This window comes from Bison bison, unplaced genomic scaffold (genome assembly GCF_000754665.1).
Source record: "Bison bison bison isolate TAMUID 2011002044 unplaced genomic scaffold, Bison_UMD1.0 scf7180017864473, whole genome shotgun sequence".
In the NCBI taxonomy this organism is placed as follows: Eukaryota; Metazoa; Chordata; class Mammalia; order Artiodactyla; family Bovidae; genus Bison; species Bison bison.
Genome location: NW_011495034.1, coordinates 3,731,836 through 3,744,857, shown reverse-complemented (window position 1 = coordinate 3,744,857; position 13,022 = coordinate 3,731,836). Strand labels below are relative to the sequence as shown.

General features: G+C 37.0%; 1 protein-coding gene across 2 annotated transcripts in view; it reads right to left on the bottom strand.

The window, feature by feature from the left end:
* Nucleotides 1-699: 699 nt before the first annotated feature.
* Nucleotides 700-13,022, bottom strand: part of ECHDC1 (ethylmalonyl-CoA decarboxylase 1) — a 58,322-nt gene continuing 45,999 nt past the window's right edge. For both annotated transcript variants that reach the window (XM_010861750.1, XM_010861751.1), the window contains exon 6: nt 700-2,334. In XM_010861750.1, the coding sequence (XP_010860052.1) occupies nt 1,926-2,334 (409 nt within the window). In that variant the 3' untranslated portion in view covers nt 700-1,925. The remainder of the gene's footprint in view (nt 2,335-13,022) is intronic.

The following is a 13,022-nucleotide window of genomic DNA, read 5'->3' as shown; positions in this document are numbered from 1 at the left end:
AGAACAAATGTGAATTTGGGGTTTTAAAATAACAACTACTTAACAGTAAAGTTACTGAAATGGAAATGTAAAGGAAACAGCTTATAACTTATGTTTCAGAATCTTGTTTGTAACACACTTCATAGCGTTCTCATAGGCTTTGCTGTCTAGTCCTTGTAGTTAAGAGGTTTCTCTTGATCCACATTTTTTTTTTGATTACAGACTTTATAATTTAATAAATATTAGAATTTATCAAAATTAATCTGTCTCTTGTTTGAATCTGGAAGGGAATGGGAAACATTTTGTGGCCAAAGATCACTAAAAGTGGTGATTTAAATTGGTATATTCAGCTTACATGGCCACTTGCTCAGAAAAGTTTGATTTCTTCATAGAGAATATTTAAACAGTCTCCAGGGAATTTTCATGGAATAAATATGTGTGGAAATAAACCTAAAGCCTGTCTTAAATAACTTGATAGTAGAGGCTATGTATATACTGGGTTTTCCTTGCCAGTCTTCATTAATGGCTAGCACTTATATGAATTAAATGATAGGTTTATTTCTAAATAGCATTAGTAGACACAAACTCACTCAACACAAAATGTAGAATCTACAGCAAGGTTGGAAATGTTGGGTTAACTTGGTAACCCAGAATTTAATTCTGCCAAAAAGTAACATGAGTTTATCTTCTGTATTTTCCTAAATCAAAACAGCAGGATCATGTTGATGAAGCATATGCAAGTTGTCTTTAATACAATTTATCAAATGTGAATTGAATGTTACAATGGCAAGTATAAACTGGCATTAATAAAATCACCTTTTACCTCTTAGATTAGGACTTAATTGACTTAGATTTTTTTTTAAGTCTGTATTACTAAGATCATAAAAGTTTGTCATCCATTATTATTAAATTTACTTTTAAATATAGCTAGTTATAAAAGAAGATGGCTACTTATTAGGAAAAAAAGAAATCTGATTCATGTGTAACAATGCTTCATGAGTCTCTGATCAAAGAAAATTTGATTACTACATAAACTATAGTAATTGCTAGCTTGGAAATTCTGGTGCATACAAATCAACTGGCCAATTTTGTAGAATCAACAGACTTTTTGTATGGTGGCCATCATTGTTTCATAGATAACCAAAAATAGAAATTAGTAATTATTTGAAACATCAAATAAGGTCCAAATACGTAGAAGGGTGGGGTGAGGAGCATCCTTAAAAGAAGGGCCAGTCCATGACTTCTTTAATGCAGCTGCATGGAGGGGAAGAAAAGGACGAATCATAACTTTGCATATCTTCCTGTCCCCTGACCCCTTTACAATTTTGTTCTCTTAGCTTCATTACATTATTTTTGTAAGTTATTTCCAGGTTAAGACAAGACAAAGACTTTTTGAGAAAGAACACCAGGAATAGGTTTTGTGTAGTTTTTCCTTTCAAAAACTAGTCTTTGGTTATAGCCTAATAACTATCATGGGAATCTGGGAATTAATGATTATGTTTAAGCCCAAAGTGTTGTGTATTTTAGTTAGAGGTTCAGAATTACTTAGCAACTACCTGAATAAACTGAAAACTAGGCCAACTGAGTTCAAGTAGTCAAACAGCTGTTATACTACAAATACTAATACTACCTTCTAAGTAGTTTTGATATTCATATTTGGTATCATTCAACTTTTATCCATATTAATCACTGGGGTTTTAACTTGCGCGTTGACTCATTGGAAAAGACTCTGATGCTGGGAGGGATTGGGGGCAGGAGGAGAAGGGGACGACAGAGGATGAGATGGCTGGATGGCATCACTGACTCGATGGGCGTGAGTCTCAGTGAACTCCGGGAGTTGGTGATGGACAGGGAGGCCTGGCGTGCTGCGATTCACGGGGTCTCAAAGAGTCGGACACAACTGAGCGACTGATCTGATCTGATCTGATCGGATGTATTTTTAAAACTTATTTATTAAACTTTCCCTTCCTAGCAACAGCCTCTAAATTTGCTGGTCCACCCCAAACTGTTCCTAGAAGATCTCTCTCTCTCTGTAATGCCTCCTCTAAACAAAGCTCTTTGCATGAAGAAACAGATTTTTTCAAAGCTCTGATTACTTCTGGTGGCCCTTTGATAAACTGCTGTAGCCACTCTTGTGCTTCTTTGAGACATTCGGTTTCATCTGAAGACGGCAAGATGTCGTCCACCATTCCTATATTTAATGCTTTTTCTGAATCCAGCTTAAGGGCCCCACTTAATACTTTGAGAGCTTGTCTACCGCCGATGATCTCAACCAGCCGGGTGGCACCGCCCCAGCTTGGTATTATGCCCATCTCCTTGTGGACAAATCTGATCTCACTCTCTGTAGTCATTAACCTGCAAAAAAAAAGAAAAAAAAAACGAATTGAAAGTATGTATGCTTTAGTCACAAAGTACTACCTATTCATAATCTGACCTGAAATCTCATAGGTCTTTATAGGTAGCTGTGTCATTAAAAATAATGTTCAAAAAACCTGGCTAAGTATAGAATTCAGTTTACTACATGGCATTTAGTGCTTCTGTCTGAAAACAAGGTCACCAATCTTGTGTTATCTTTTACTTTGCATATATGAATCTAATCTTGACGTTTATTCTGAAAACCCAATCTAAAGTGAGTGGTAGCCTAATGAGAAAACCTGGATTAAAGTGAATATATGGGAGTAGAAAATGTTAGGTGCATACTATAAAAAAAAAATTATAATAAGTTCAAGTCATTAGTCCTTAGGGTAAAAATACTGTTTTCTAACTTGGGACTTGTTTTTTAGCTCCACTCTTCCCACAAGTATTTACTAAGCTCTATCAATGCCAGGTGGTCTCGATGCAGGACTACAGGAATAACCAAAATAAAATCTGCTCAGTTTACATTCCTGTTAGGAGAGAAAGACACTGAACAACAATATAATGTCAGTGGTGCTACATGCTACAAAGAAAACGGGGCAAGGGACTAGAGTATGAGGATACATGTGTTGGGTGTGTGCCATCTTATATGGAAAAGGCCTCTGAATTTTTGAGCAACTACCCAAGTGAGTGAGCAATGCAAAATTCTGGAAGGGAATTACAAGTGCAAAGGCCTTGAAGCAGAACTGCTTAGTATCTCTGGGGACCAGGCTTATGTAGCAGGAATACAGCGAACAGAAATGGGGGATGAGATCAGAGCGAGCTTATAGGCACTTGGATAGGAGGTCAGATTTTATTTTTTAAGTGTGAGGCTCTTTAGGAGGAGACCGTCCAAAGGAGTAGTATCTGATTTATTTTGTAAGAGTTGCCTATTTAGCATTTAATAGCACACCAACTATTTAAGGAACTCTATGTTAACATCCTCGGAACAACCCTGGAGGTATAGTAATATGCTCATTTTGCAGACGGAACCAGAGGCAACAGATGAAATAAATAGCACACCCAAGGCCATGCAGCTATAGCAGGGACAGAATTTTAAATCCAAGCAAGTTAGCTTCCCCACGCATGCTCTAAACCTCCCACTACATACAATAGGTAACTAGGGGAGAGTGGAAGCGGGGATGCTAGTAAGAAAGCTGACAGTGGCTTGGGTTGGACTTGAGAGGGATGATTTCCTACAGCAGGGATTCATTTTCCCCAAATATTGGGACTTTTATGTACAGGATGATTAATCAAGTGGAACAATAAAAGGGAATAAACAAGGAGACTAGTAGGCACAGCAATCATTTACCAGTTAAATATGTGTATGCTGTTATTAATAGGCTGCATAAAGCCACAGTGTTTGGGGAATGCAGCCTATCAGTATTTTGACTGCATGCCTCTATGCATTCACTATTAAAATCTAATTTGGTTTAAAGGTCATGTCTGAATTTTAATTTTTTAAGAAAAATTATTGCTTTCAAGCTACTCATTACAAAAATGAAGACTAAGTTAGTTCTGCATTTCCCAAGTGTTCAATGCCCAGCTGCAGGTGGTTGGTTCTTTCAGCACCAAGAACAACAGACTCTCAGTCTCTGATCCTTTAATCAAGAGAAATATTCCAATAGCGAATTCTCACAAAAGCCTATTTACTAACCCACTGGGAAAGAGGACGTTCTCCTTGGCAGCTGTGAATTCCTATGAGGGAAAATCTGCCTCAATTATGGACCACTGTTTTTAGAAGCAAACAGCCATGAAAGTAGTAGTTTTCAATAAATAATTTTCAAATGGGAGGAAGAAGGAACCAAGTGTCTTAAGAATCTGAACTAGCCCCAAATTGTGAGGGAAGAACAGCTTCGTTAAACAGAAATCAAGGTCAAAAGAAAGTAGAAATTACAGTAATGTCTAATAACTGGGAAATAATATTATTAATGTTGAAAATCCTATAAAGCTTTTCACAGATAAAATTGTCACAATTCCTAATTATGCCCTGGAACTGACATTGATGGCTCAGAGCTATGTCTACAATACAAAGAAGGACTATGTCAGGAAAAAATTCACTTAAAATCATCTGAACATAAAAGCTGGTTAAAGTCCTAGATGTTGGGCTAATGCAGATGAACTTATGACAACAAAAGTTATTATGTATAAAACATATATATATTTGGAATTGCTTGTAAAGAATGCCTTCTAAAGCCACTTCCCTGGTGGCTCAGATGGTTAAGCATCTGCCCACAATGTGGGAGACCCGGGTTTGATCCCTGGGTCAGGAAGATCCCCTGGAGAAGGAAATGGCAATACACTCCAGTACTCTTGCCTGGAAAATCCCATGGACAGAGGAGCTTGGTAGGCTATAGTCCATGGTCGCAAAGAGTCGGACACGACTGAGCGACTTCACTTCTCCTGAAGAATAACATCATCTTTATACTGGTTGTTTTCCTTTTGCCACGTTTTATAAGGTGAGGTATCACTTGTAAAGAACGCTAACAAATCCTGAGGCTGTCCTTGTATAAATACCTGTTGTCATCAAACTCTGACATCCATTCTTTATATGTCATGCCTAGGGTGTACTTGTGAACTGAAGTGCATATTACATTAGAAAATAAGACCAAAAATTTTATTAGTGACGAACACAAAGTAGTTTAACAATGAGAGAAATATGGGACATTTAGATGATAACCCTTCACAAGACTCTTTATTAATCTAAAAGTTCAAGTTTAAATATAAAATTTTCAATGGTGATAATCAGAATTTATGAAGAAAATGTCCCATCAACAAGATGTATCCAAAATTAGAAACTTCTTCCTAAGAGCCCTTACAGGATTATACACGAATTCCTGCTAGTTTAGATGCAGTTATCTGGCACCACATATAATGTAGTTTCCTGCAAGTGATAATCTATTAATCTATGTAGAAAACTGGAAGACCCAAATCTTAAGATTCTGAAGCCCTATAGCAGACTCATTAAACCATATTAACTCTCTTAGAATTTTGACAAGTAGAATTGTAAGTATCCTCTGACTGTTAGTGTCATTATCGTTGGCAAGGTTGAAAATCTCCTGTGACACCCACTGAGAGGGGTGATGAGGAAATTAATCTAACCTGGATATACCTGGTGTTGTGGTATGGATACATCAGGAAAAACTAACCATAACTTGGAAGAGAGTATCTTTTGACAGGTGTTGCAAAGTCAATGTTGATACCTGAAAAGACTGTTCATTGTGCTACTAATTTCTGATGAGTTGAGCTATAAGTTTCAGGACTTTGAACAAACTTATTCAAGAAAAACAATTACCAAATTGTATTAAAATAGGAAACTTTTTCCTAAAAGTTATTTTTTTTAAGTGTTAAAAATGTTTATTATTAAAGAAAGGTACTTTTCATGAACTAAATGGCAAAGAAATGAGAAACAAATAGATAACTGCACTGGGGAAGAATATAACTTAAGCCAGACTACCAGGCCTGACCACTAGACCGGCTGCATTTTACACCTTGTAAAACACAGCAGAGACCAAAGACTCAATGGTATAAAGAGGAGCAAGAGTAGATTATTTAACATCCCTGGGCCTCTGTATGCTTGTCCAGCAAATAGATATAAAGATAGTATTTATGCCTTAGAATTTCTATGAGTACTACAATAAATGAGTTAATATATGAAAGTTACTTAGGACATATATACACCACAATTCTGTTAATCCTAGAGGAACTTGCTTATACATATATTTTAAAAAAAATCAGTGTGGGACTTCCCTGGCAGTTCAGTGGTTAAGACTTTTCACCTTTCAGTGCAGGGTATGTGGCTTTGATCCCTCATTAGGGAGCTAAGATTCTAACATGCCTCCTGGCCAAGAAATCAAAATATAAAACAAAAGCAATATTGTAACCAATTCAATAAAGACTTTAAAAATGGTCCACATCAAAAAAAAAAAAAAAAAGTGTGAAATTTTCTGCCTCTGCCACATCTATAGAACACAGTATTATTTATACTTTTATTTGGTATATAAAAACTATGTATTTTATAGCCTCACAGTACACGTATTACATTCTCTGTGTACTAGCTTTCATTATTATCAAGTTGGTTGCCTTAACAGGTAAGTCACTACAAATAATAGCAGTGTTTCTGCTAGAATGGCATTATAAAGTTTTTTGCTGGACTAAAGTCATTCAATCCCTAAAGTATTGAAATGTAAAAGAGCTATACTTGCACTGGAAGCCCAGCAAATAATGATACACTGCTGCTGCTGCTACTAAGTCACTTCAGTCGTGTCTGACTCTGTGCGACCCCATAGACAGCAGTCCACCAGGCTCCCCCGTCCCTGGGATTCTCCAGGCAAGAACACTGGAGTGGGTTGCCATTTCCTTCTCCAATGCATGAAAGTGAAAAGTGAAAGTAAGTCGCTCAGTCTTATCCCACTCTTCACGACCCCATGGACTGCAGCCCACCAGGCTCCTCCATCCATGGGATTTTCCAGGCAAGAGTACTGGAGTGGGATGCCATCGCCTTCTCTGAATGATACACTATCTTTCCTCAATATCTGTTAACGGAGACTACAAACTATATACAATTCTTAATTTCCAAATAAAGGTAGAAATAATACTGTGTTCCATTATAGATATGACTGAAGTGGAAGATTCCAAGTTGATTTTTTTTTAAAAACATAGAAATAGACATATACCTAAGACTAACTTAAGGAATATTGTGCAATATAAGTAAAAGCATAAATATTTAAAATTTTAAAGACAGCAGTCCTGTTATAAAATTAAATCACATGATATCATAAATTTAAAGTCCGGAATCATTGATTTAAATAAACTTTTAGGGTCAGAAATTGCTGGTCGTTTACATGACATTAAGAACAAACCAAATACAACAAAGCAAACTGTAGTGACATGAGAAATATGGTACATAAGCAGCAACATCTCTGACCACAAACAATACTTTTTAGAATCATGCCTTGAACACAGACACTTATTTATTTTTGTGCGTACCTTCCTGGCATTTTCTTCCTCCTGTTGTCTATCACATCACAGGCAAATTACAGAAAAGAGAGGGAAAGATCTCAAAGATCCTCCCCTTATCTCACCTTTCTGATTTCCTGCTCTTAGCTGATTGGTCTCATGAGGCTCCATGTACTTTATGTAAAGAGACTGCTTGAGTAAGAAGTATGTGGTTGAATGAAGTTTTTTTCTATTTGTGCATGTGCGCATTTGTGTGTGATGGTGGTGGTACAGTGAGAGAGCAACAGACAGGAGAATGTTTGGGGAATATAAAGTCTGATTTTAGTATTCAGTTGTAATCCTAGCATGCTCAGAGAAGGGGATGTTCTTGATACCACAGGCTCTGAAGTAAGACTTTTCACATAAAACAGTGATAACTACAGAAAAAGCAACATGCACAGGAAATGTGACTGCTTCCTGAGCTGGACATCTCATATTCAGAATACAGGCACTGCCACAGCAAAAATGGAATTTGCTTTTTAATGACTCTGGGTTGTGTTGGTTGGGGGGTGTGTGTGTGTTTGTGTGCACATTTGTGCAAGTATGAATATTATGTTGTATTTCATGTTTGACTTATTAGGTTAGTATTTTAAGAAAAGGGCTATGTACAGTAGCTCCCTTGGGACAAGCCTGTTTACAGCTCCCTTTCTTTGTAATATACTTTGAACTAAAAGGTAGCAGCTGGAAATGCTAATACCTTTGGCTGAGAGTTATTTATATTCATAAAATCAATGTTCAAGATTGAAAACAAATTAAATAACAGGCTCTAAATTGCATAATTGAGAATTTTATTCCTCTAGGGAGATGACGGAATAAAAATGTGTTTTTCATCCAGTGTATAAACAGCAAAATCTTAAGATACTCCAAAGAAAAACAAAAAGAAAATGCACACAATTCACACAGATACACATCAATGAATATATGAAAATTTATGCCTCACCAAAACTTTAAAAAACACAAAATAAAATTTAATTTTTGATTATCAAAGTTAGAAGAGAGCTTTTAAAAGAGTAATACTTATTGTAAAAAGGATGCTCTCAAATAGACACTCATATACTGCTGGTCGTAGCATAAACTAGCAGAATCTTTCCTGGAGGGTAACTTGGCACTACATATCCAAACTTTCAAACATGTTCACATTCTTTGACTAAGTACCTGAAATACTTAGTAAGTGTTAGGATTTATAGAATAAATCAAAGAAAATAATCCAAAATGACAAAGCCTTACATATAAGGCAGTTATCACAGCATTAATCATGATAGAGGAAAATTAGAAACAGCCAAAAGAGGATATTTTAGTACATCCAAACTGATGGGATATTTTAAAAAATTTTAAATTCATATTTTTCAAGTACACAAGTGATATGGGAACACTGTCATTAAATATAAAATATAGGTCATATGATCCTAATTTTTTAAAAATAGAAAATTATGTCTATTTTAAAAAGATATGAAGAAAGCACACTGCAGTGCTACTGCTAATTACCTTTGGCTGCAACTTTAATTTTTATGCTATAGCTAACTCTATATTCTTAAAATTTAATATACAGTAAGGTATATTTTATTATTATAATATTTACAATATGTTCAAAGTAAGTATTTTCAAAACAATCTTCCCTGGTGGCTCATATGGTAAAGAATATGCCTGCAGTGTGGGAGACCCAGGTTTGATCCCTGGGTCAGAAAGATCTCCTGGAGAGGGGAATGGCTACCCACTCCAGCATTCTTGCCTGGAGAATCCCATGGACAGAGGAGCCTGGCGGGCTATAGTCCATGGGATCACAAAGAGTTGGACACGACTGAATGACCAACACACAAAGTAATCTAGAACATTGCTATTCAATGAGTGGTCTGTGAACCAGTAATATCAGCATCAACTCAGGCTTCACCCCTGAGATGAAATCAGAACTGCATTTCAACAAAATCCTCAGGTGATTCATATTCCCCAGAATGCACAAAATATCCTTTTACAACAGAAAGCACAATAAACATTTTTAAAGTATCATTATCTGTGTTACTTTCTATTGATGTTATCACACGAACTTAGTGGCTTATAAGCATTATCTCAGTTCTGAACATGAAGAGCTCTGCCAACTAAGTGCAGTGCACGACCCTGCAGTAGAGGGAATGTCCAGGAGTGCTATAAAGGACATCACTGCCAAACTGACACAATTACAATATGGATAGTATATTAGATAAAGTATGGCATCAATGTTAAATTTCTTGCATTTGACAACTGTGTGCTGTGGTTATATAAAGAACTCTCTAGTTCTTCATTACAGTATAGTCAGTTACTATATGGACTCTTGCTGACAAAGGTCCATCTGGTCAAAGCTATGGTTTTTCCAGTGGTCATGTATGGATGTGAGAGTTGGACCATAAAAAAGGCTGAGCACTGAAGAATTGATGCTTTTGAACTATGGTGCTGGAGAAGACTCTTGAGAGTCCTTTGGACTGCAAGGAGACAACCAGTCAGCCCTAAAGGAAATCAGCCGTGAATATTCATTGGAAGGACTGATGCTGAAGCTGAAGCTCCAATCCTTTGGCCACCTGATGTGAAAAGCCGACTCATTGGAAAAGACCCTGATGCTGGGAAAGACTGAGGGCAGGAGGAGAAGGGGAAGACAGAGGATGAGATGGCTGAATGGCATCACTAACTCAATGGACATGAGTTTGAGCAAACTCCGGGAGTTGGTGATGGACAGGGAAGCCTGGCATGCTGCAGTCCATGGGGTCGCAAAGAGTCAGACACAACTGAGCAACTGAACAACTAGTTCTTAAAAGAAGAATATATATTTGTGTGTGTGTGTGTGTGTGTGTGTGTGTGTGTGTGTGTGTATAAAGGAGTAAAAGGGTAAGATGTTTGCAACTTACTCTCAAATTTCTCATAAAAAATTATTTTACATATATATGTGTGTGTATATATATAAAACATACATATACACACACACATAAGAGGTGAAAAACAGAACAGCAAAATGTTAAAAATTGGTGAAGTTACATTATAATATGGTGCAGGGAGTCTTTGTCCATTCCACAACTGGTGCCAGGATCCCTCACAGATACCAAAATCCTCAGATGCTTAATTTCCTTATATAAATTGGTGTAGTATTTTTATATAACCTGTACACATCCTCCCATATAGTTTAAATCCCTCTAGATTACCCACCAGGGCTTCCCTGGTGGCTCAGACAGTAAAGCGTTTGTCTGCAATGCAGGAGACCCAGGTTTGATCCCTGGTTTGGGAAGAGCCCCTGGAGAAGGAAATGGCAGCCCACTCCAGTATTCTTGCCTGGAAAATCCCATAGATGGCAGAGCCTGGTAGGCTACCGTCCATGGGGTTGCAAAGAGTCGGACACGACTGAGCGACTTCACTTTCACTTTTCTATCAGATTACTTATACCTAATTCAGTGTAAAAGGAACATCAGTAGTTGCAAGCACATGGCAAATTCAAGTTTTGCTTTTTGAAATTTTCTGGAATTTTTTTCCAGAGTATTTTCAATCCTTGGTTGAAATCTTGAATTTGGAACCCACAGATACAGAGAGCTGACTGTAAATTCAAACCAAAAGCACAATTCCAATTTCTCTCTTATACCAAATTAAGTAGCAAAAACTGAATTAAACTGTTGACATGTTTCTGACTGCCAAAAGTTGATGCTGAAAACTCAAGCAGTTTGAGTTTGTAATTTTCTATTTTCTAGGATATTTCTGAGAGATTTTCCTTCCTTTCCCCTTCCCTCTCACACCCCCTTCCTTTTGTTGAATGATAGGGCATAAGACAAGGGGAATCAAGGAATGAGTGTTCTAAGTACCTCCTAAAGCACACTCTAGAATCTTGAGCTTGAAACCAATCTAAGAAACTATAATATAACAACACATTAAGTAATTTTTGTATCAATGAACCTTTACCAATTTGGTATATCTAAACAAGTTTAAAAAGATGCAGTTCACAAAGGTAACTTAGAGTAACAAAGTTACCAATTTTAATTGGTGATCGGAATATAAAAGTTAGCAAAAAAAAAAAAAGCTGGCAACTATATTCTCTATGACAAGCCCTTGTGATGGAGATAGAATGGTCCCACAAAGACATCCAGGCCCTAATCCCAGGAAGCTCTGCATATGTTACTTTACATGATAAAAGGGACTGTGCAGATCTAATTAAGGTTATGTGTGTGTGTGTGTCTGTGTGTGTGTGTGTATCTCAAAACAGAGGCATTATCCCAGATTATCTGAGTGGGCTCATTCTAACCAGTGAGCTCTTAAAAGCAGAAAACTTTCTCCAGCTGGAGTCAGAGAGATGCAGCAGAGGGAAAAGTGAGAAAGATTTAAAGTATGAAAGGAACTTAACCCACCGCTGCTGAAGGGGGTCACATGGAAAACATGAGAAGGAATACAGGCATCTTCCAAGAGTGAAGACTAACCCCTGGCTGGCATGCTGATGGAAGAACAGAGACCTCAGTCTTACAAGTGCATGGGACTGGATTCTGCCAGCTGTAACCAGGATGAGCCTGGAAGTGCACGCTCCCCCGAGTCCTTAGAGCTCAGTCCGGTCAACCTACTGACTTGGGCCTTGCGTGACCAGGTTTAGAGAACGCAGTTCAGCCCAGCCAGACTTCCAACCTATATATCTGTGAGATGAACACGTGCTGTTATAAGCCAATAAATTTGTGGTGATTTGTTATGGCTGCAATAGAAAACTAATATTCAAATACATATTTTCTTAATTTGTGTTTCATTTAATCAAGACAAATTTAAAAGTTAGAAGCAGATGATTTTATCACGGTTCTACCTTTTTATTTCCTCATCAATTTTGTCACTAAAGAGAAACATAATGTTTGAATGACTAGTTTTTGAGCACTGTGGAATGACAATTTTTAAGTACCAACTTTAGAAAATGTTTTTTAAAAGCCATTTTCTCTAAGCAAGTTTTACATGAAAATGATGACTCAACTGAAGGCAATTCAGTTTGAGAGTCTATATATGTTATGTAGACCTGAGTGTTTCTGACATATTAATTCATTACATGTATTATCAGCTGGTGCTTAAAGGGTTTCAGGGCAGGGAGTGGGGTAATGCACTCACTTATCAGGAATATTCATATTAAAAATATTTCTCAAAAAAAAAGTATCTCTCATCTCCAGAAATAGTTTCCAGTTTGTTATAGAAAATATGCGACAGAACAATGGTAAAGTTAGGTGGAAGATCAGCTAGAGTAATTTATATTGGTTTATCACTACCTTGTAACTAGTGGTTAGTAATGTACTTCAGTTATACAAGCCTTTCTATTAGGCTTTACCTTTAAGAACTCTTGTATTGAGTGTGTACATTTAAAAGAGCTGAATAGTCTAGGAGAGTGTTTTTCACACTTCTACTGTGAAGGATCAGTCTCTATGTTTTTAAAACTTCTTATAAGTTGTGAACCAAGGATTTTATAAAATGTAATAAAACTGTATTACTAAAAATACTAAATGAAAAACCAAGACACACAACTTTCTTGAATGGCAATGCTGAGCTAGCATCAGTCAGTTCAGTTCGGTTCAGTCACTCAGTCGTGTCCGACTCTGCGATCCCATGAATTGCAGCACGCCAGGCCTCCCTGTCCATCACCAACTCCCGGAGTTCACTCAAACTCATGTCCATTGAGTCGGTGA